Consider the following 24,215-nt stretch of genomic DNA (forward strand, 5'->3'; position numbering starts at 1 on the left):
ATTGTGGTTTCATCGACCTTCCTCCATTAATCTAGTTCCGATATGGAAGTCTATGCCCTGTACATTACATAGTACCAAGTTGCATCTGCTTGTTCATGATGTTGCATCTTCTGGCCCTCAGCAATATTTGATCGCTTTTTACAGAACTTGCGATTTCGAGTTAGCAAGACGAGTTCTATCTTCGAAGTATACCTTCAAGGTCCCGGTGGAGCACGTGAATTTATGCCTCAGGCAACAAGGCGGGAACGCCTACTCCACGTGATTTGTTAACCCTATTCAGTGTTTATACTAGTTAACATCTCCTTTGCTTAGATTGATATTATCCTTTATTCATTAATTCAATGAAATGTCTACAGTGCTCTGGTTGCTTGCATAATCACTATATATGACGTCTCCAATACGAATGCTGTGAAGGATGCAACCTGGTCTGCAACCGTGATCCGCTTCTGGTTTGAAATCGAAACTGGAATGTATCAGATTACCGCGTGTCTAATCGCCTATCAACCACTTATAAAGTTTATCTGGCGCGAAATCATTTAAAAATCCTCGCCGAATAGTGTTAACCCTTCAACGGGAGCATACCCAAAGACTAGAAGTGAAAATTCCTTCCATAGGCTAGACAACCACGATGATACAGTTGAGCTTGTTCAAAATAATTCTCGACGCGACTCAAGCTTTCAGTACGCACCATCTCGAGACATGGTGGACTAGCAGAGATTTGTGGTTAACGAGTCTCATGAATCTTACACACTACCTCCTGTGGATCGTATCTTTCCTGTTCATGAACCCCCACATGGATCAGAAGTGGTTTCTTTATTAATTCACTTGTATGATCTAAGCTGTTCATTTCGTTGGTCGTAACGGCGCTATTTGAGGTTGACAGCAGAAGGTTTAGAGCTAGACTACTCTTTTCCTCAGATTGCGTTATACCATCAAAACAAGTACATGTTCAAGAATTATCCAAGCTTTGATTTATACCAATCATTAGAAAGCCTGATTAATATCTTAAATGGTGGTATTTTTCCTCGTCTATGATTTTACATAAAACTCTCAATCTCATCACGTAATGCCCCAAGGCATGCATCATTAAAATTCTTTTCCCACTACTAGAATTTCCATACTGGCACTCCACTCCTTCCCCACCCCTCCTCCCCAAACTATAAGCTTGCTTTCCAATACTATAAAGCTTAGCGCATACTCCCGTAAGCCATAGCGCCATATGATGTTATACCCCCAAACAAAAAGAACAGCCTCCCTACCTCACCATCAGGGTGTCGGAGTCAGCAAGACAGCAGCACAATAAGCTGTATTGTACGCAACCACCGACACCGGTGCAGTAGCGCCTAAGGTAGCACCCCAAGTTAAATCTGCTGCTCCATAGTAGGCCATTGCAATACTTGCACAGCCAGCCTGGCAAATGCCGTAGCCCACTGGTCCAGCAATGACATGTTATAAGACGAAAAAGAGGGCAGGGAAGGTAACCGAGGGTAGCTTCATTTTTCGTCAACCTTGGCCTTTTGGTCCAAAATATTGAATGTGGAAGTGAAGTCCTCGAAGGCTTGAAAGTAGTATTTATTGCTATATCTATCAGTTGATGACAGGACTGTGAATTGAGTGTTTTTATAATACACATATGTAGACCTTTAAATCTTCTAACAGTCACAATGACATATCTTCAACCACCAGCCTCACAACTGGCACTAATCAGAATAAGAAAATTGAAACCAACTCAATAAACTACACATGCCAAGAAGACAATATACGGCACCAGATAGCCTCAATTTCACTTCAAATGTTTATATCAATCTTTTTCTCACAGAGAACTTGCCCTCTTTCAGGGTTATGATGAAAACCACCATCAGGACATGACAGACCGGTGCATATAGATCTCACCACGTAGATTACACTTAGTCGTTAGTCTAGTATATGCAGATCCATTCTATAAGTAGATCATAAGTCTTCCAATCTGCCCTACAAGGCTATCTCTGCATTAGATCTCGCACTGACCCCGCTTACCGTCAACCTAATCTCGGCACTGCGTATCGATCTACAACCCTACATTTATTAGCCGATGTAGTACATGTACGCTGATAGAATATTAGATATGTACTAGTAGTATTAGTTTTCTCTGCGTTTCATCTGCATTTACACCGATTTATGCTAAATCGAAAATAGACTTCTCAAGACCCCGCCAAGACAATGCCAAAAGCTCAAATATTATTAGTATCAGTATGTAGAGGGAAATTTTACCTTATGCACCAGACTTTATGGTGCTATATACAAACATTTGTTATTCTGCTGTAGTACATTTACGGTGTCTATCAGGAGCAATGCAAGGATGCAAAGTATCCAATTTTCTTCACTGATCAGAAAAATGTTGTGTGAATTGGATTCGTCAACATGAACCAAACAAACGCAACGGTCTCGTGCCCAGAGGTGGGTACTTTGAAATAGAAAACACGAAGTAAGGGAATATGGAAATAAGAAGTTGTCAAAGTTATGCGTTGAGTTTGCGATTCTGAAAGTTTCCAAGAGGAAACAAAGGCTTTACATATAAACAAACCACCCTAAAGCTCCGAGTGAACCAAGATAATGAAAAGACAAGGTGAAGAAGAGGAGCAAATAAAGAAAAATGATTGAACAGGTCATATAATGTCCTAGGAAAGGGTGCCAGAGAAAAAATGAATTCCAATAATCGACATCGAAGCAAATTTACTCCATTTTCGAGTCCCCGTCATCCTCGACTTCCTTTAGTACCGGATACAAGCCATTCGCTTGTTCTTCAGTCGTATTGTTTATACCTGCTGACTTGATCAAGCTCTCGGCAGATTTGGCAGTCTCTTCTGCAGATGTGTGTTCGATACCCTCCATCTGGTCTGACCGCGCTTCGGACGCAGGACGCTGGTTCTCACTAGCCTCAGCATGATCTCCACTCTCGTAATCTCCACGAGTGAGACGGTCCTTAACATAAGCACGCAGTTGTTCGAGGATTCTGACGTTCTCTAGCCACTCCTCCTCTGATTTCTTAGCAGCATCGGTAGCAGCCTGTGCAGTCCGCTTCGCGGTTTCCGCATTGGGAGAAGAAGTCTCCTGCTGTAATGCAGGGTCGATGAGGCTATTGTGGAACTTCTGGTTTTCTTTGGCCTCTTCAGGGTGGGCCTTTCCGGTTGGAGTGCGCTCGCGATCATCCACTCCGTCAAGCTCCGATATCTTTTGGTAATCGTCAGGGCGGCTGCGTTCTAGGACACCACCGGTCCAGCGTCGACGGTCGTTATAGTCAACGTTGTTGCCCAGGGTGGAAGGGGTAGCAGCATTGGCTGAGGTCACGTAGTTTGAGGCCATATCATGAGCGCTTGTTGATGGCAGGCGCGGGTACATGGCCATTTCTTGTGGCGGCGTGACACGCTGTGAATACGAGCTCGGCGAGTGTCCTGAAGCGTAGGATACAGTGCTAGAAGGTGTCAAAGCGGGGGTATTTCCTGGAGAGCTTGCGGCGATGATAGAGGCATTCGATGTATGGGTAGTTGCTGCCACTGCGTGGCTCGACGGGAGTTGTACAGGCGGTGATTGGTGTGTAGTTCCGTAGTTTGCTCGGGGTACGTATGTAGCACCAGGTTGAGCAATGCCTGCAGCCGCGACATGATCGTCGTTCTCATAAACTGTAGTGTGGATGGTATCGAGCATGCGGTCCAACTCGATCAGATCATTCTTGGTGCGTGCATTGGACATTGGGGGTAAATGGTAGGCAGGAGCAGCCAAAGCTGGGCCGTAACCGCCATGAGCTACGCCGACCGCTCCATGCATTCCGTGAAACTCGGGGGTAGGGCCAGTACTCATAGGTAGCTGCAATCCTTGCAAACCACCTAGGCGTTGTCCAATAGCTGCGTATGAGGTAGGATCGAACTGCCTGCGTTTGGTATCGCCGAAGAAATCGTTCACTGACTCGAAAATGCGCTTGCGCGAGTCATAAGCCGATGGGTTATCGCCTTGATTAAGAGTGTAGTACACATTTCCGTAAGCTGGGTTAGGTTGTGGGTGCGGTTGTCCTTGATAGTACTGAGGAGGCTGATGATAGCCTGGAGCGGCATGAACTGGGTTTAGCGATTGCTCGAAGTAATGACCGCCAGCAGGAAATCCTATCCAATAGTTAGCTCCTCGAAGAGGGGACATTTTGATTGCTCCGTCACTGACCTTTCGGATTACTGACTATGCCAAAGGGAGCATCCTGGCCTCTCGAGTCAGGCCCCGGGGAGCGGATAAGCACCGAGTCATCTGCGTGAGTTTTGACGTGCTTCTTCAGATCCTGGGGTCGCTTAAAGGCCTTGCCACAGAGGTCGCACTTATGCGGCTTCAAGGGAACATGCACTCTGATGTGTGAGGTGATATGGTCGCGCTTGACAGTTGTCGTGCGACAGTTTCCCCATTGACAAGTTAAATTCAAATTGTTGGTCGACTTGCGACCAACATGTCTCTCACAGACGTGTTCCTGTTGCGCTCGTCAGTACACTGTGCGCGCGACGAGACATGAGCTTGGAGAACTTACATAAAGTGCTTCAGGGTTGGTACACCTTTCACTGCAGCCCTGCCACATACAAGGGAACTCCTCGCCGGTGCTGCCGTTTGTGCCATTCTGGTTGCCGACCACGGCCACAGCGGCGGCGGCTTGAGCCTGGGCCTGGGCAGCGGATGCAGTCGTCGATGGCGTCGAATCAGAGCTCTGCGATGTGGTTGGGTATGGCGACTGCGACGGAATAGCAGCAGCAGGGGAGGTGGTGGCCTGAGGAGCCGAAGTCGCGGGTGTTGCGTCGGCCATGCTGCCAAGCCACGTGAGTCTTGGTATTCAGCGGGAGAAAGCCAAGGCAAAGCAAGACAAGATATCAATAAAAACACAGACGAACAAAAAACGACGCCTGGTTCTGATCTTTCGAGCACGGCGACCCTAGGGATACTCGAGGTAGAAAGAACAGGGAGAATGAAAGGAGGCCGAAAGAATGGAGAGGGGCGCCGGTCAAATAATGTCAAACAATAGTCGCGTAACGTCGGGGGTTAGACTGGACGCTGCCAGCCAAAATCACGCAGACTTGTTTCGCCTGGCGACTATGCTCTGGATATATTCTTCTCACGACAGGCGAGAACGAAAGCAGAGAGTGTAGAGTAGAGAAAGAATAGAAGCCGCGGTTTGGGAGAAGACAGGAAGGAGGAGGGAGGGAAGGAGGGAGTGGGTAAGTGGACAACAGGCAGTATGTGAGCTTATTATGGAATTGGCTAACACATCAACAGCAACTCGGTAGTATGAAGAAGCATGGGAGGGAGGGGGGAGGAAAGCCGAGAAAGCCCAGAAAGCCCAGAAAGCCCAGGGCGGAGTTGACAAGGGCTCGCTGGCCAAGACAGTCATTCCTTGGCGCTAGCCGCTGAGGGCCAATCAGGAGATAGGACCTGCTGACTACGCAGAAACTAGCGAGCGCCAAGAAAAGCCCAGGCCACACCGAGCCAATAAGCAGGTGGGGGATGGGGCTGCTCGGCAGAATTGTGTAGCCGTTCCGTACTGAACATTCATTACTGTGCAAGTAATTATGATTATGAGAATAGTCCTTGTAATAAATGGATTTATGATTATGATTATTTCCGCAGTCAACAGTATTATAAGAGCACTGGCAATGGCCGTGAATGAATATAATGCTGTATACGGGTTGCATTGCAGGGGCCCTGGCCAGACTAGCGTGGCGTTACCATTGCTTGGCAAATTACTGAGTGTGCTTACGTAGACTGATACATTTTTAGTCGGACGTTATTTGGCATAAACGCAGATTAAAGGTAGAAAACCTTACAACATGCTACTATATTCAAACATATGCTATGTGAGTGTAGAGATGTGCGATGATACTAGCATCGAATGGCTTCGGCTTGTTCGCCCATGGAGTAATTAATAATTAGTCGTTTGTCAACTCCATGTGATATGTATTCATGGATGGCTGCTAGCCAGTCGGATAACCGTAAATAGCACTCCGGCGCCGGCCAGCCAATAATATCTCGCCAGGGCCCATACAAGCAAGCCTCGTGCATCATCGCAATCACTCAGTATTGAATATCCCAAAATAATAAAGTTTGTTGCGACATGCTGACGGCTGAAGGGGCAGTGTTGGATCTCACTCTTCTCCTCCTTGGAATTTCTTGGCCCGCCAGCGGCCAAGCAAAAGATCGATGCTTGGCAGCGGACAGGAATTATCATTCTTTGGGGGAATATGTGGCGACCGTGTCTTGCTGACGGCGTAATACTAGTACCAGCACAGGTCCAGGAGGGTCGGACTGGAGAACTGTTGGTGGATTCTACATGCAAGCGCATATTTATAATATGAGTGTTCCTGGTAGATGCAGCAGATGTGCACGTAGCATGACGACAGCTTATTCTGGTCGATATGTACACTAGTATTCCATCTACTTTCTATCAAACTGGCTTAAATCACAATTCGAGGGCCGCTCACCCCACGTTTATACTGGTAGAGCAGAAACTACCGACTCGGCGGCTGGTTCCAACTCCATATATTCATTCCCACCTTGGTCCCAGACAACACTGGTAACGCCGCATGCCAAGTCTCCAGGTACCCAGAGCCGTCCGCGCGGAGATTCTCCCAAAAGATGGCATTCCCCTCGATTGGTTTGAACGTGATACCTTTGAGGCGATCTGGACTATTCTTGCCAGTAACGTCATCGCATTCGATGAACCGACACCATTCTGCACCCCTAGGCCTCCGTAAGCGAGGGAAATTCGTCCCTCCGCCCGTACCATTCATTTGCAAGTATACCATGAACGTGCTCACGCGGTCGCCCGCGCCGCCAGACCCCGACCAATCGAAATGGTGTCGATAGTGACCCGAGACGTTGTATCTTTGCGTCCACATCTGCTCGATATGTAGATAGGGCCGCCAGCCCTGGAACGACCGGGCTCGTTCTTCCAAGCACCGCACGACATTGTCGCGGTCGAGTAGAGCGCGGTCGGAACGGCGCACAGAAAAATCAACTCGTTCGGAATCGCCGTTGTATATGCTCGACGGCTTGTATTTGCCTTCACTACAGTTGTTCCCGGAGATTAGTCTCGATTCTCCGCACTTGGTTTACATCCACGAACCTCACATCCAGCAGGTGATTTGTCTCGGATTCGCTCAGGAAATTTTCAATATATACAATCAACGGCGTGCGAGAAAATATGTGTACGCGGTAAGGGTCCTCGGGGCAGCTGAGCGCCGCATACTCTGTGTCGTCCGCCACAGACTCTAGCCCGCCAGTAAATTCGTCGTCGTAGAAGTCATCTTGCAGTAACGGGCCTGGGGTTTGGTGTGGAAAGAGAGCGCGAAGACCCGGGACAATTATGAATAGATAGACCGGGACCAGGTAGAATGCCCAGTAAAGAAGCGAAGAAAAATGAGGAATGGCCGGCATGGTCTCGCCAGCGTCCAGCTTCTGCAGAGGCCGTCGAGGTACATACAGGAAGGTGCGGTGGGCCGCCGCCTTCCGTTGCGGAGTCTCCACCAACCAACCATACTACTGTAGTAACTACGCTCCTCTGACTGTCTGTCTAGAACTGCTTTACAGATTGATAAACCGTGAATTTGTCTCTTGAATTGATAACTACCTATGGAACAAAGATTCTATGGCGAAAGCTCCTATAGTTGTTCAGTTCCGGTCGTATTTTCTAAACACCAACCAGAAAATCGACGCACAGACAGCCATCACCGTCGCCAAACCCGTGTACAAATACATAACCTTGGGATCATCCGACAGCGGCGACACAGCCATACCCAATGCTGATCCAACGCCCGAGCTGACTTGTCCCAATGCCTGCACCAAAGTACGCATATTCTTGGGTGCCTCAGAATAGCTATACTCGGACAGAGTCGTAAAGCCCAAGATCTCCGCGAATGCGAGCAGGAAGTACACGGGTGTTTGCACCCACACACTGATGTCGTTGGGTACGCTGCCACCGTTTGAGGCTTGACAAGCAAGCGGATGCTCATAACACGGGCCTCGTGTATAGATTAGCTTTTGTATCCCCGCTGCAAACGCCATGGATGCGCTCATCGTTATGAATGCCCACGCCATACGAGCAATTGGCCGAAATGGGATGTCGAGCTTGCGGAGCGTCGGATAGAGAAGTTTTTGCATTACGGGACCGAGTAGAACGCAGACAACAGGATTCAAGGCTTTGATGGTATCGTTGGGGACGCCGTCTAGTCGCATCTGTCCGGCTTGGGTGATTAGATTATTAACGCTTTGGTTGTTGCACAGGTGGTATGGCACGAAGCAGGCCCTAGGTTAGGATTTGGTAAGCGATGAATTTGAAGTATGAGCTAGGACGAACGAACATGACCTTACAGGCATTAAGCCCCCTTCTAATCTCCGAAACGAACAAGTCGTCCCATTCAACTTCCCTTCTGTACTTTTCTGCTTGATACGCGGGTTTTGCTGCGTCTAGTCGAAATCCTTCTCGAGCTGAGCACATGATGACTTTTGATGCCTGGGACAGAACGTTTCCCTGTGGTGGTAGCTTCACTTTGATCGATAATTAGCATCTCCGGCGAATGACGGGAACTGGGTGTTTTTTTCATACCTAACGGTTTGTACCAGAAGAATAATAGAGGAACTATAATCCAGACTGAACACAGAGGCAGAAGGTAAGCGGCCCAGAATCCAACGTCTTTCTCTAAATACGTCGAGGCAATTAGAGATAGAGTTGCAATGCTGGTAAACCTTACAATGAACATGAAGGTAAGCTTGATGCAGGTCTTGGCGAATTATGAACATTCCTCACCAATAGAAAACATTATATATATATTGAAGGGTTAACATTCGATCCGCGATGACTCGCTCACCGGTTTTTGTGGTGACCAGCTGCGGATTCATAGTTGGATATTGGTCTCCTATACAATAGATGGTTAGCCCAATCGACTGCTGAACAAGAATTTATCACATATCGCGATGGTCAAGGACAGGCTCACCTATAAATGGAGTTATAGTCGCTTTAACCCCTCCTGTTCCAAGCCCCAGAAGGACCATTGCAAGTGCCAGTCCGAAAAGTTTGATCGAATGTTCTGTTACAGCAGGAAGCGAAGTAACACAAAGCACCAAGCAGCCGCAAAAATTAAGACTATCGACAGTTCAGTTCAGCTAGCGATAAAAAACTAAACAGGAGGCCTACAAAAAGCAAATACATAACGTTTTATAACGTCCCAACCAGGCATCTGACAGAATAGCGAATGGCACAGAGATCAAGAATGTAAAAGCGTAAAAGGCACTAGAGAGGTTTGAGGCGGTTGCTTGGCCAAGCCCTAAAGCACCGGGGACTGCAATGCTATTCTGATCATACTGCATGTAGTTCTCTATAAATAATCAGTGTTTAGTTGTTCTCGTGTTTGAACAGTCGAAGAGACTCGCAACTTACGCCAAGGCGTTGTGACAGCATAGAACGTAAACCTTTCTGCGCCACCGGCTACCAGAGCAATCCAGACGACAAATGGCAGGGAGTCAACGACATGCGGTAAGCTTTCGACTTCGTCCTCAGTGGCATCCCGTTTCTCAAATTCTATTGGCTGGGTATTCATTTCGTCTTAAGTAGGTACATATGTATGGTGGGCTGGGTTATAGAGCGGAAGACCAGATTTCTCGCAAGGCCTAACAAGAATTTCTCAAGTTCATGAGAGTATTTGAAACATGTGTGGCTCTTAGCCATATGTCGCGTGATTAATTTCCTAGCTAGGTTAAATAGTCTGACAATATATATGTCGGATCTAGCCGTCAACACATATACTTGTAACCAATTAGCTCTAGGACACGGAATTTTGTTATGTCTCAAAATCCCCAGAAGCCCCATCCAACTTACACTTTTGTGCGTATGAATTCATCTGGCGGAGACACTCGTAGTGAGTTGAATGCAGCTAATGCAGCTAATGCTGCATGATTCCATCGCCTGGCTCGATGACGTGACTGGGTCTGTATGGATAGGGATAAACCCCGGTGAATTGATGATATCCATCTCTGGATACCGTTGGAATACGAAAATAATGAGTATATGAGGTACAAACGTCTTAATAGATCTGATCATCCAATCAGGCAATGGCAATGTGGTGATAAATGATAGGCTACCACTCCACTCTACATAGTTAAATATAAGGTACAATGCTAGTTAGTTTACCTTTGAATGTACATTTGATTTAGGTAGCTTCATTAGTTCTTTTTGTAAATTAGTCTTTAGGCATTTTCAGAGATGTCCTCAAAAAACCATGGGCCTTTGACGACATTCTGTTCGCCGCAGGCAAGATGGTCCTTCGCCGTGGAAGCTCAAATAACAACTGATAATTAGAAATAAAAGCACATTGAAAAGAACATAACTATTGCGACTTGTACCGTCTTTCAAATCCTCCCCTGACGCCGAATTGAAGACCAAGAGACGTCTTGGTCTCGGAATCATAGCAAATGACAAACCGAATCGTATGCACCCAACGTAAAACAATGCCAAGGAGGCCAGCTCGCATCCTCAAAAGGAATCATAACCCAATTCCAAACCCGTTGTATTTTTAAAATTAAAAAAAAATTAAAAAAAATTTTCAAGATCCACTATTCATCCACTGACTCCAATCGTCGTTCATGGCCTGATTACTTACCATATTTGTCCCCATGTTACCAAAGACATCATCAAGGTTAACGTCCATATCGAGGCCCATACCCATACAAGTAAACTCGTTGCCGACTGCTGCGTCTGTTTGCACATCTTGTGATCCCGACATTGGTTGCTGAGTCGTATTTGGAGCAGCACTCTGGTTGGGAAACCCAAAACCTTGCCACATAAACTGGTGAGGAAGAGAAACCAAATCAGGGCTTTGGATTTTTTCGGGTGTTGAAGAGTGAGGACTAGGAGATTGCACTTGAGACTGTAAACCCAGATGTTGAAACTGAGAAGGAAGTGTGGAAGGCAGCCTCGCAGAAGCTGCGGCAGGTAGTCCGTATATACCAGGGTAGCCGTCAAAGCCAGAAGTAACATTTGAAAACGCGTTGTTACTGGATAAAGCCGAAGAGTTTTGAAGAACTGGATCTCTAAGGTACGATGCTGATGACAGTTCGTCCTTGAAATGCCTATCCTCAAGAGTGGACAGAGGCTGTGTGGGATATGCAAACGGATCATTAGATGGAAACATAATTGGCATAAGATCCGGTAAATTTTGACTGCTGTCAAGCCCTTGTGATTGCAACGACGGCTGCCGGCTGTGAGACTGTGAATGGCTGGAAAGCGTCGGAGTTGGGTTGTTCGGCAACACAGGAGACGGAGATGCAAAAGTTTCGACTTTCAGAGGAGTCCCGTTGGTATGCCATGTTTGAGATCGGTCGAATAAGCGATTGTCATCGACACTCGAAGGACTGCTGTTGGATTCCGGTGGTGTTTTTGATTGCCCAGCATTTAATTGTAATGGGAAGGAGTTCGACCGCTGTGGTGCCCCAAGCGGTAAATGCATGGATGACGGACGTTTCCCTTGTGTTCTAGGCGTAGAGGCTATGCTTGATGGCGTTGGACGTTTCAAGTTCACCGGATTAGCTGTTGAGCTTTGGCGAGTCTTCAACTTCTCGGGAAGCTGTTTGAAAAGTGACTGCAAAAAAATTAGCATAGGGTAAATCTAATCCTATCCAAACGATGAGCTCTTACATTGAGACTTTGGGCGCATCTATCAGCGGCCATACTCTTCTTTGCCAATCCTGCCAAGGTGTTTTTACCCTCCAGAGCATCTTTGAGGACACTATCTTTAGCTGTGGGCAAGTCCGGATTTTCAAGAACAAAGAAAACCAATGACAGAATAGCAAAATATGTCGTGTACATGGTAAACCAGTAAGAACCATTGAGGAGGCCTCTTTTGTACATCCCTGCTGTGATATGAACGACATTCCTGGAGACGCTGACGCAGGCCGCAGCACAAGCATAAGACCGTTTGTCGATACCTTGTGATTGGAAGCCATTCGAGACATAATGCAAAAACGGGCGGTACATAATCATTTGAACATATGCGTAGCTGATTCGGAGCAATTGTCGCATCCTATTGAAATTGTTAGCAGTGTGTCATCTCAGTTTGAAATGCATAATCTTACCGTTCTAATTCAGTAGACACTTCATCGCCAGGTCGTAGTGCAGACGGCAAAGCTTCCATCCATGCCTGCAGGTCTCTTTCAATCTCTCTAATCTTAGAATGACTGACCATGTACGTGTGGTCAGACTTTGTGCGATATTTGGCGGGCTTCACAGGGTAGATATATTTGACCACCTTGACGATGATGTCTACTAAGCGGGTGTGTGCGTTGGCGCCGGCCATCAAAGATGTTGTATCAGATGGCATGGGAATAATACCAGCAGCGCTTATATATTCATCATCGATCTCCAATGGGTATTCTTGATCGATATCTTCAATGCTCACCATTTGTGGCAGTCCCAAAAGAGTACTAACGTAGACGTCCATTTTCCGAACAACCCAGAAGATCCGCTTACGGAGTTCACGTTCGACTGGATTAAAATTAGCGGCAACCGTTCGATGGAGGCCTAATCGGAGAGACGCTCGTAATGCAATGCCAACATATGAATAGCAGGTGCTCAGCTTTGCAGACGACTGAAGGAACAGAATCATGAAACAGATAGCCTGTAATGTGGTTAAGTCGCGGCAGTCTGTGATGTCCAGTAGCTGCCGACATGCTCTAAAGTATTGAAAACTTAACGTGATAAAGTCAGCAAGAAGCAAAACAAATTAGGTTGATGACAGAGTGACATACCCTTGCCCGATTGCACCTTCATAGCCTGCTACATCTAGCGTGCTCTCGACGTCGTCTGAAAAGAGACATCCAACAGCCATCACAACATATAACAGAGGCAGAAAGGTGTGCTCTTCGTTGGTAAATTGGTCCCAAGAGCTGGCATAGATACGATCTACCATCGCAGAAAAAGAAGGTTCGTGAAGACATCGCATTAACACACACGCATGGTCGAATGAGTTTCGACAAAGTTTATCTGCAACGCTCCTCGGTGGTAGATCATGGGTTGGAGGAAGGTTTGAATTATGACTTGAATCTTGGGGAGATTCAGACTGCGATTTGGGAGTCTCCAGAATTTGTGATATCGATCTTGGTTTGGACAAGGCACGGGGTGGGGTGACAAAATTGCCGAGTTGCTTTCGAAGGCGCTGCATGAATATGACGCCGGATGAATGGCCATGGTAGTCCCAATGGCCTTGATCGTCAAGATCCAGAGAGCCTGAATTTTCCATCATCGTCTGTAGAAGGGACTCATCTGCGCATTCGCTACTGCTAGGCTCTTGCGAAGGGGCATTAGTAGATGTCGGTTTAGGGGGTGATATTCCTAGCTGGGATTGCTGGCGGTATATTGCGGCTATCTCCTGCGAGCTAGCGGTGTCTAGACTGGGGTCATTAATATTCAAATCCGGGGCTAAGATTCGAAGAAGAGCTTCCGCTCTATGCAGCCTTGACTCTAAAGCTTCAATGTGCTGTGGGGTGGGATTGCGGCGGCGATTTGACGGCTGGTCATAAGTACAGTCTACGGAATGGATCAGTCGTTGCCACGAAAATTCGCCAATACAATCAACGATTATTAAATTATTGACTGGGAGAGCAGACGGACTTACCGTAGCTATACACTGTACAATGAGTACATGGCTGTTTCCCGTCGCATTTAATTTTTTTCCGGCGGCATTCATCGCATGCTCGCGTTACCCTTCTTCTTTTCTGCATGGGGATAGCCTGTTTGCTATGTGGCAATTGCGATGCGGCATGATCGTCTAGCATCTCATCGTGAATGTCGGCCCCTTCATCTCCGTGCGCAGGATCTGGCACCGCACTAAGATCATCGTCGTTATTCTCAGTGCCAGGCGAATTCAGCGGACTAGATTGGGAAGCCATTTCGATGACGGGCAACGGGATCTCGGGCGGGGTGTAAAATTTATGTCAAGTCTCTGGACTGGTACGATATCTTTTCAAAGGCGCATTTCTTTTCTTTTTCTTCTTTTTCTCTCTCTTCTCTTTGTACAGCAGATGATTCAACGAGAGGGTGTAGTTTTGCGAGGCCGACGAAAGATCGGCGAATTATTAGACCAATGATACAACGGAAAGGGTCAAAAGTAAACTTCTTATCCAAACTCTGTAAGCGGACGATAGCGAGCGCAAACTAGCGATAAGAAACGATGTACACAGTGTACGGGGCGATATATTCACAAGGACAAACACCACGCACGGTGCTCATCGCAGGGTTTCAGTGGCAGGTGACGAAAACAGCAGCAGCAGCACGATTCAACAGCGGCGGCGGCGGCGGCGGCGGCGGCAGCGGAGCGGCTACAAATGAGAAGGTCTTAACCTAAGACAGGAGCGATTGATACGCCCCGACGACTAGGAACAGCTGAAGAGCAGCAGGTTTGGGGGGGGTGGAGGGGTTTGTTGAAGAGTGTCAAGGTCGAGTTGAGTCAAAATATGGAAGGGAGAAGAGCGACAGACAGACAGACGTAATGATGGGCCAGGGCAATTGGGAAAAGCTTCGATTGGGGAAGGAGCGAATGGGCGGGCTCCATCGCGCGGGCTAGGCTGTTTATGGCAGTCATGTGCGGGCTGGCCCTACTCTTCCTATCGCTATCATCTAGTTATCACTTATCGCCTATCACTATCACTATGCCCTACATCCTCATCCCTCATCATGATTCCCATCGTCGAGCACATTACGGCCACGGCTGCTCTGTGCTGCCGTCTGGAGAGCGGCCTCCATCGTGATGTCTGATCTTCCATGCCGATGTGACGGGGCCACGGGCGGAGTTGAGTGAGTCAATCGACGCCCAGAGCCTCTCAAGCCGGATCAATCATTATTATTCAGCTACTGCAGTTCCTCTCACTGCGCACCGTTTGGCTCTGCAGTTTGCACCAGGGCGCTGGCTCGCCTGCATCGAGCTGTTATCCATATTATGACTATTCTCCAGCACGAGCACAGTACCTACTCGGCTCTTTATTACGTACTAGTACAAGTACTAGCCCTACTACAACGTACTATGAGGCATATTCTGTCGTCGCTGGGCACTCCGAGTGCCGACGCCGACAATGCCGATGCGGGGCGTTTCTGCAAAGTAAGTTTAGTGGACGGAGCTAACTGTCGTGCTCCAACCTTAGTCATCCGCCCTGATCGCTTGCGGTCGCAGGCTATTTATTAAATACTATTATGGCCATTTTCATCGTCCTTATTATTGTTGCTATTATCGAAATTATGCTGACTCACGAGGGCGACTTCTACAGCCAGCCTGGGTATTGCTGATCCTGGATATCGCGCCAGGCCCGACGTCCTCGACATGAACACGATATTCTATGCTCGCCCGGATATTTATGCGCATGCCGCCTGGTGTAACGGAGCCCACGTTGTATTTGTTACCTCCGCGGGGCCTGTGACTGGTCAATCACAAAAGCTCAAGGCGGCAAGCAAGCAAGGAGTATTGGAGTATTAATAACGATCTCGCGCTCACATGACCGGCGCCCGGCCTGGTTTGCAATTGAATTTTTCTGATCAGTCAGGCCGATGAGCTAATAATAATAATAATACTGGGAGTATCTTCTCCCCTCGTTGCATAAGCAGAGGTCATCTGCTCTATCGTGATTTTCTAGCCCTGCGTTGGTCCCGTCATTATTCCAACATCCGCTGAGTCCGAAGATCGACAATTCGCTGCGCCAGTCTTCCTCATGCGAGCCTGGAAGCTCGCGTAGATGAGACGGTGCATGGAACAGCACGACTAGCGTGAATGAAGGCATGATCAGCACCCGCTTGTAAAATGACGACGTATCAATATGTTGTTTCTGATTATTGCTAACCGCAATCACAAACTGAAATGATTAACTAATTAAGTTAGATGTTTGATAAGGTGATTAGTAATGCGAAGCTCGAACATCTCACCAACATTCTCTCTACGGATATACGATAACGGTTAATCACTGGCATAGTAGTCTTTCCATAACTAGCTAACTTGCTGATTGGTGCAGGTCGGCCATGGATTCTTTCGACTTGGTCGAGTCTTAGCGGTCAATATTCATTAACACTTTATCATGTTGCTGATATTAGCGCGATATGACGGCTCTAAGTATCAATATATGCAACTTGTGGAACACGGCCGCAGAGATACTTTCCATTAGAACTCGATACGTTATGTAACCCTCATCAATCTTGCTATTTCCTCCACTTGTTATATAAGCATAATTATGAATACCTGCCTTCCGGATCGCTCAGATCCTCCTGAATCAAATCAGCCGCCTTCTCAGCAATCGCATATACCGTACTCTAGGAGTTGACTGCGTGACAAACGGGTGATGTAGCTGGACACAAATTGTCATGTAATTTCAAGGCAGTGGTGTTGTAATACCCTTGCCCTTCTTGTGGCTACTCATAAAGTCGAATTGGGTTAGGGAGGCGAAAAACCCACCAGTGGTTCCTTGGGGATCCTGGATAATCGAGCGTGAATGACTTCCCGTTGCCAGGGAGGAAGAAGTGCTATCCAGTATATTGTTGAACACGGACCTATCTTCAGCTATGTCGGGGAGTGGGAGAAGAGCAGTTGCATAGTTACCTCCTACAGTGAACGGGCCGGACTTTATGAATCTGATAGTCCTCCATGGCGGTTTGGAGAACATTGGGATCGCGGTGCATCATACTGTCTTTAGTAGGGACATATTCTCGCACTTCTGAGCTATTACCAGCCAGAACATGGTCTTGCAAGTTCTCCCCAACGTTTACACTGTAACTAAGACGGGGATTTTGTGTTTTACCAGAATCACACGTGCCCATACCAGACAGTTCGAGGATTTTGAGAGAGTTGAAAACACCAGCAGACAAGATAACTTCGCGACGTGCTGTAACACTACGTGACTTAGCGTCATGTTAATCCTGAACGCCTGTCGCAATCAGTTCTGCTTGCGGTGTGCTTGGTGGGCTGAGAATCCACTTCTCGACGACAACCCGGGCCACGAGATGAAGGTTGCTGCGTTCTTGGACCGGTTCGGAATACGCATTGCCGTATAGCTACGAATATTTTTAGCCGGATCTATTGATGCTGCATTAATGTAACCACCACATGCCTGTCCTAAGAAAGGATCACTCGTCATTTGATTCGCTAACTCCTGGAACGACTAAATCCAAGTATCCGCGATAGGGTCCGAATCGGCCCAGTAGAAGCATCGACTATCTCTTTATCCACATATTGAAATTTCAATCGTTCTTGTGCTTCCTTTGACGGCAATTTTACTGTGTATGTTTTCTGATAGTAGGGCTTCAGTCCCTCCCAGTCCCATCCAGGGCTTCCCAGCTTAGCCCATCGTCGACATTTGCTTTGGAATTTGCAATGAAAGCTTGATCATTCAGGGCACTTGTTCCTCCGAGAAGACAACCTTGAGGCAGTGCGAGCACTTTGCCGTTGAGCGCTTGCTATGCGTATCATTAACCCCCACGGTCACTCGTAGCCCTAAAGAACGAATCGACTTACCTGTGGCTCCGTGGTAAAACTTCAATCTGCGTCACTAGTAACCAATCCCGGCCACAACGCTGGTGTAGTCACACGAGTATCCCCTCGCATGTCCTGGCCTGCTTCGAGGACGAGAACTTGGAGATTGGGGTCTTCTGAGAGACGGGAAGCTAGGACCGGACCAGTCCAGCTATCCACCACCGATGATGACTATGTCTGCTTCAGTGAGAGACCTGTTCAGTAATTTAATTTTCAGCTTCCCTAGCGATAAGCCAAAAATGAGTTCACGTCAAGAATATATACATATACTCGAGGATTCACCAGACTGCATATAGATTGTTCGCATCAAGAACAATAGAGAGAGGTGCAGGAACGTGGGAACTTTGGGAACGCGGGACAAAATATCACATTTCCAAAATGTCTACCAAAACTTTCTTTGATACATGGCAGTGAAAGAAACATTTCTAAATCTTACAATATTTCTGGTTGCATAACGATATAGATATACACCTTCCTAATTAAGCTAATTCCATTTTAAGTAAGTACTAATAAGACCGAGCACCATTTAGATTGATATTGACTAAGTGCATTGCTTATTTAATATTCCTCTTATTTATTCATATATGTATGCGTGTATATTCTTTCTATATAAATTCTCCCCTATATCTCTTAAAATATCGATTGATATATATAACAAGATATATATTTACTCCACACTCTATTTGACATGCTGTCGACCCTTAAAAATTGTACTTAGGTAGATGAGGTAGGCCAGTACAAACATATATTAGATGCATTTTTATTTATTATTCCACTCAATTCGCTGTTGATCCCCAGGAATGCCCTCAGGCAGGCGAGGCATACAGGCAGCAAGGCAGGGGAGCGGGTTGACACGTGTTTTATAAATAATCCAGACAGCTTCAATAATTTAATAATGATTTAACATTACCAATAGTATAAAACTTATAATTGTCACTTTATATCCCATTACTATTATTTACTATAAGAAACATTATCAAATTTAGAAACATTTAATAGCAAAATACCTTTCTAGATTAATAACAATTGAACGTGTATAACTTTTTAGGAAATATACCGAGGGTGAAAGCGCTACAGCAATGTTGTACCAAGAGTTTCTTTTCCATGATGATATTGATACCCTGCAGGTACCAGCTGGCATGTATCATAGCGATATCAATCAATTTACTGTGTTCAACAACGCACACATCTACCGTGGACAGTGAAATGCTTTAACTACATGCCGAAAACGGAACTGATGAAAGTGATGTTATTGGTCCTGGGCACGATCCGCTCCATGATATCAATTGATGAAAGCCGCCGAGGTTTGTGATAGCCAAAATAGCAATAATAGCCAAAGGGGCTTGATACCATAGTAATATCATCTCTTATGAACCCTTCACCCTCAGGCCTCACGCCTGGTGTATCTTATGACTACTATCTAGGGGCAAAGGAACTATGTGGTCACTGCAGTGTCGTGTAACGGAGGACCTCCAATAAGTTTGTGCTTAGGGTTCCTATCTAGGGGCCGAATCATCAATTGACAAGGTTGATAGAATGGGGTGGAGACAAAGAGGATGAGACTATGAGGATTCAAGGGAGGCAAACACTGGAGTACGGAATATAATCCACGCCTTGCGCCCCGATTTTTCTTGACCCTTCTAGCCTCCCTAGTGAGTAGTCCGTGTATCATGATCTAGAAGATTGATTATTACTAGCTCAATCAGGCAAAGACCGAGTGGCCTGCATAAAGTGGGCACTGAGTCGGCTCTCTTAAAACGATTTTCAAATGATTCATGCCAGTTCGGAGAAAAACATCAGTAGTTCATGCAAGGCCGCTGATGGTGATGCTATTTTAAGAATGCTCCACAGATCGTGACTTTATTTTCTTATTAATCAGAAATAAATCCAATGAATAGGCATAGATATCAGCCACATCTGTATCCTGCACTCATAGTCTGAAAGCTGAAAGGCCAAAAAATGGAATATCAAGACAACAGAAACTATATTGGGGCTAGAATGGCTGAAGGGCTGATGTAGAAGGGGGGCCGCATTTTGATTCGTTAATCCATTGATAGCTCATGATACATGCGCCCGCTGAAGCCGTCCGTGACGTAATAATACATATTCTGATCTCAATATCATTATACTACCCATCAGAGATGATCTGACGCAAGCCTTTGTTTCCGGCAGTAATAATAATAAACATGCTTAATATTAATATCCGCAATGTTTCGAGTAAACCAGGACCACAGGCAAGCTAGCCTATAAGACTAGAGCACTGCACCGATGGCGTGGACGGCGTGGGGAAAATACAATCGGCGACCCTTGTGCATGATCGCTTAGGGAGGAGAGTTGATTGGTCAATCAGGATATTGGCTTATGATGGTGGGGCAGTTGCTGCGCTGACATTGGTGGTTACGACGCCTTCCGTTTTGGGAAACCGGATACTGGAATGTGATATGTCGGGATGATTGCACAGTGCCCTACTATGCAGATTCCCAGCAAGCCAATTCGACGGAATCTTATTAAGCTCGCTGATCCTATACTGCGCTCTTGGATTTTACGTACATACAGGTATACTGATATAGTAATTTCAATCTGCACTATGACTGAGATTTGTAGATGTACTGTCAAATCGAACTGAGCAGAGGAATACTTCCTCTGCAAGAACGTCTACCAGTACCATCTATATGCTAGCATAGGTTGGTCATTACTTCTGTTGTTTGATCTGCCCTCGGAGGCCGGAATTGTCCCCGGGCCACGGCGACGAGCAACTTCCGGTGCTCGATAGAATGCTAACACGGAGGAGTCAGGACGTACTACGTACTACGTACTAGGGTACTAGCTAGTCGTTAAGCACAAGGCCGGGTGGAGCAGGCCGCTCTTTGACTTGGTAGAACAATCGAAGGCTTCGAGAACAGATTTTAAGCTACGTTTGCAACTTCCGCCCCATTAAAGTGGCTTGATATTCCGATTTCAATGTTGCATGAGATTTTGAGCGTCGTCTACACCTTGCCACATGATCGTGGATGGGTGAAGTAAATTTAGAAGAAATGGAAAAAGAAACTATAAACACAAGAAGATTAGGGCTGGGCAAGTTTTTGACTGGATCATAGCATTCTCACCTAGGTGGTAAGCCGATAAACAAAGTATCGGTGGATAAGAGCTCGACAAGACTGTCCACAAGTGAGGTGTACAAGACAAACAGTTAGATGCATACCCATACCCTAATGCTTAGTACGTATTCGCAATTAGCCGTTAACCAACGTCTCAGGCATGCTAAGCAACTGGTAGTCCGGGGGCTAGTTCTGGATAAACTTATACTTTACATTATTGGATTACTGATCCTCACGAGACAGGGACTGAGGTTCCCATGGATGTATCACAATAATTAAAGTGCCATTACTAAGTCAATGTCAAATGAACGTTGCAACGCAGACCGGCGAAGGTGTTGTATGCCGGGATTGCCGGGTAGCAGTCCATCGCCCCCACGAGCGTCGATTAGGCGGTCTTGCGCTCTCTGGCCGCTGATTAAGGTTGAGCCAGGAGCCAGGAGCCGTTTCTGGCGTCGACAAGGCTGATTAACCAAGAGAGAACGACTGACGAATGACCTGGTCGAGACAAAGTGCTACGCCGATCAGCACCTTTCGTCCTAGTTCATTGCGGATCTTGAATGGACACGCAGATAGTTAGCCCTCAATGCGGCAGTTTCAAACTTTAGCGATAATAATGATACCCTCCACAGCAGACATAACTGCAGCCCGAGATTATTTTCAGACCCAAAGCTCATGACTAGGCGCTTCGGCGGACCCAATGTAGCTGAGAGCGCACATACTGTATATAAACTTCACGATGAAATAGACCCCAGATAGAAACCTGGACTTTTAGTTGTCCAGAACTCCGTACCAGAGTTTGATTACGGGACTTCGTGGCGGGCTGCTAGAAGCAATGAAGTATGGTGGTGTAACAGCGTCGATTGACTGCTAAACTAGTTCTGGTCTGTTCTCCGCACCACCTGCCGATCTCAACTTGTCTCACAAACTTGCACCGTGCAACTCTCGACTAACTTGTTGCAGACTGGAGCTCAAAAGAGTACGTACACCTTCACCATTGGAGCATCGCGTCCGGGGCTATCTTGGCAGCCTGGTAGCATATTTTCTAATGGATCACGTTCCTGAGTCCTCACAGTCTTGTGGTGGGGCGGGCATTTCAGCTTGTCTATCGCGATAAATACTGCTCCGACCTCCAGGGGCATTGCTCTGCGATAGTGTACCCAAAGCATATCGATAGGCACTATCCGATCGCCAGAGTAACGACGCATTTATACCACGAGGCCATAGTATACAATTACCTTTCTCACCGGTTTTCATTTCGCTCAGCGCTCTAGTGAGGAATTGTCGCAGTCGAATTATCGGTGTGTTGGGGTTGAGGGAATGGCCATGGCGTCAACACCAGACTACCAGTCCGTCAAGCCGTCACCAGTCCGGTGGCAGTTTATCGATTCTTCAAACGACAATGCTCAGAACCTAACCCAAGTTAAACGCCATGTGATGCAAGAATATATGCGCCAGAAGCGCCTTGAAAATCACGGACAAGACACCTCAGATGATGGAATGGACACAACAACAGTCAAAGATAAGAAGAAGAAAAAAAAGAAGAGGGCAAGCAGCAACGAAAGTAACAAGCGTCAAAGGGCTCAGAGGAAACAAATCGCAAGGACCTCAAATCCCGAGATTAAGACGCCTGAGAAGACGCCTATTGATAAATTGAAGCCCACCCTAAGAACAGAGCCTAGCCAGCCAACACCCATTCCACTGTCCTATCACATGAACTTACATCCCATCAATACCTCTACTGCTCCCACTTCTTCGCCCTGGGACTTCAGCTCTCCGAGTGATAGCAGCGATTTCTTCATCGAGACGGGTCCAGGGTACAACAGCCCGACTCTTTCGGCCTGGTCAAGAACGGAACTATCCCCTCCTCCTCAGACACTGCTTAGTGCCGCACGAACTGACCCTTTTCACACATTGCCATTACAGTTGAGCGTCCAAGATCAGCAACTTTTCGACTTCTATGTCAATGACATGCCCGCGTGCTCCTATGGAGATCACTTCCGAACCCAAAATGCACACAACTGGTACAGGGATGTTTTTGTCCACGAAGCAATGAAAGGCCCTGTCACCTTCGTGAACACTATTCTGGTGCACGCTGCCAACACCCGGGCCTGGCTGTGCAATGAAATTGAGACAGAAGTGACCTTAAAATACCGTCAACGTGCTCTTCAAATGCTTATTGATCACACACAAAAGTACCCTAAAGACACGTCTGATAACGTCATCACTGCCTGCATGAGCGCTGCCGCTGTAGAGGATTTTGATCCTCGCCCAGAACGCAAGCAGATTAGTTGGATTCACATGCGACAGGCTCGCAACATGATTAAAGAACGTGGTGGACCAGCCGCCTTCGAGAACACAAAGCTTGCAATGCTGATTAACTGGCAAGACTATATTCTGGCTGGATATGAATCGGAATTGGGCGGCTTCCATTTCGAAAAAGACCCTTCCTTACCGACAGCACCGTTATTACCAACGCTCCCATCTCCTCCATGTTCAGTTTCTTCAGTCCCAATCGATAGTACATCATCACTTGAATCTCCTCGACTCCCGAACACCGTTGAAGCTGAAGTTAGACTGCAGTGTGAAGATTTCCTCAACTTTCTTAGTCGCTGCGAGCATTTAGCCATCAGCCAACATACCACCTTGCCAGCGTCTGTTGCCCCTAATCGCCACGCTGCCTTCCAGCCTGGAGCCGTTCTGGGTAGGATATTGGCATCTCCAAATGGGAAACGGTTCACAGAAACCGGAAATCGAAAGCAGTTCATTTCTCGACTTGCAACTGTCATGATGTTGAATGCTGCTCTCTGGGACTATCGATCGTCAATCCGTCGAGCAGAGGCTTTTCTTGATCATACTGTTTGCAAAATCCTCGATAGTGAAGTGAACATGAGCTCCTCGGTAGAAGCTCTTTTGCAGATCCTTCTTGCCTGTCAAGATTTCCCGACAGACTCTCCCTCAGACAACTTCGCCTTCAGCCCGCTGGCTCTATTGCATGGCGACCTCGATTTTCCTGACTATTCGCAATATTCACCTTTTGCAACATCTCCATCCGCTCGTCCATGGTTCGTGGGGCGGATGCTGAAAATCGCAAAGCGCCTGAGCCGTGACTCATGGATGCGCGTCAACGATTTCCTCTATTCCTGTCTGACACTTCAGATATGCGAGCCTTCCCTGCTTACGTGGGAGAATGATTTACGACAAGAGATCCTCCAAGCTCCATTAACGAGTTACATAATGCCTGCTTTGCAATAATGCGGCAGAAAATATGCCTGTAAGAAACATGCTGGATGTGTATATATTTCCGATTTTTAAACTTTTCTTGCCTTGTCTTTTTTCACTGATTTTCACACCGACTGGGTGAGATGATGCTATGATCTTTGATATAGCGGTATGTATATGGGTTGGGATTGGACTGGATCGGAGTCTAAATTGTTTAGTTTGGATGTATTATATAATAGCAATTTGATCAGTACCACAGGTATCAAAGGCTGCTTTACTATTTCCGCAACTTGCAACTTGTCACAGGTCAGACTGTAAATAATAGAGTAAACAACTACGTAAA

General features: G+C 46.7%; 5 protein-coding genes across 5 annotated transcripts; 1 reads left to right on the forward strand and 4 right to left on the reverse strand.

Annotated features, from left to right (window-relative positions):
- Nucleotides 1-2,712: 2,712 nt before the first annotated feature.
- On the reverse strand, nucleotides 2,713-4,813 carry BGW36DRAFT_362290 (uncharacterized protein; the record flags this gene model as incomplete). The annotated part of the gene is made up of 3 exons (XM_046214360.1): nucleotides 2,713-4,136; nucleotides 4,192-4,486; nucleotides 4,544-4,813. The coding sequence occupies 3 exons, from the start codon at nucleotides 4,811-4,813 to the stop codon at nucleotides 2,713-2,715; spliced, it is 1,989 nt and encodes a 662-aa protein (XP_046068614.1).
- A 1,696-nt stretch (nucleotides 4,814-6,509) lies between these two features.
- On the reverse strand, nucleotides 6,510-7,437 carry BGW36DRAFT_301567 (putative oxidoreductase; the record flags this gene model as incomplete). Its single annotated transcript, XM_046211702.1, has 2 exons — nucleotides 6,510-7,068; nucleotides 7,127-7,437. The coding sequence occupies 2 exons, from the start codon at nucleotides 7,435-7,437 to the stop codon at nucleotides 6,510-6,512; spliced, it is 870 nt and encodes a 289-aa protein (XP_046068615.1).
- Nucleotides 7,438-7,563: 126 nt separating this feature from the next.
- BGW36DRAFT_385098 (oligopeptide transporter) lies at nucleotides 7,564-9,677 on the reverse strand. The gene is made up of 7 exons (XM_046216879.1): nucleotides 9,437-9,677; nucleotides 9,194-9,374; nucleotides 8,994-9,142; nucleotides 8,807-8,915; nucleotides 8,606-8,745; nucleotides 8,361-8,547; nucleotides 7,564-8,305 (listed from the first exon to the last, which is right to left on the reverse strand). The coding sequence occupies exons 1-7, from the start codon at nucleotides 9,594-9,596 to the stop codon at nucleotides 7,672-7,674; spliced, it is 1,560 nt and encodes a 519-aa protein (XP_046068616.1). The 5' UTR covers nucleotides 9,597-9,677; the 3' UTR covers nucleotides 7,564-7,671.
- Nucleotides 9,678-10,598: 921 nt separating this feature from the next.
- BGW36DRAFT_399551 (putative C6 transcription factor) lies at nucleotides 10,599-13,938 on the reverse strand (the record flags this gene model as incomplete). The annotated part of the gene is made up of 5 exons (XM_046218533.1): nucleotides 10,599-11,633; nucleotides 11,690-12,074; nucleotides 12,127-12,738; nucleotides 12,799-13,576; nucleotides 13,665-13,938. The coding sequence occupies 5 exons, from the start codon at nucleotides 13,936-13,938 to the stop codon at nucleotides 10,599-10,601; spliced, it is 3,084 nt and encodes a 1,027-aa protein (XP_046068617.1).
- A 7,633-nt stretch (nucleotides 13,939-21,571) lies between these two features.
- On the forward strand, nucleotides 21,572-24,159 carry BGW36DRAFT_385104 (uncharacterized protein). The gene has a single exon (XM_046216880.1). It carries the CDS (start codon nucleotides 21,971-21,973, stop codon nucleotides 23,903-23,905), a length of 1,935 nt encoding a protein of 644 aa, XP_046068618.1. The 5' UTR covers nucleotides 21,572-21,970; the 3' UTR covers nucleotides 23,906-24,159.
- The last annotated feature ends 56 nt before the right edge of the window (nucleotides 24,160-24,215 follow it).

The sequence above is a fragment of the Talaromyces proteolyticus genome, assembly GCF_021365285.1.
Source record: "Talaromyces proteolyticus strain PMI_201 chromosome Unknown BGW36scaffold_10, whole genome shotgun sequence".
Classification (NCBI taxonomy): domain Eukaryota; kingdom Fungi; phylum Ascomycota; class Eurotiomycetes; order Eurotiales; family Trichocomaceae; genus Talaromyces; species Talaromyces proteolyticus.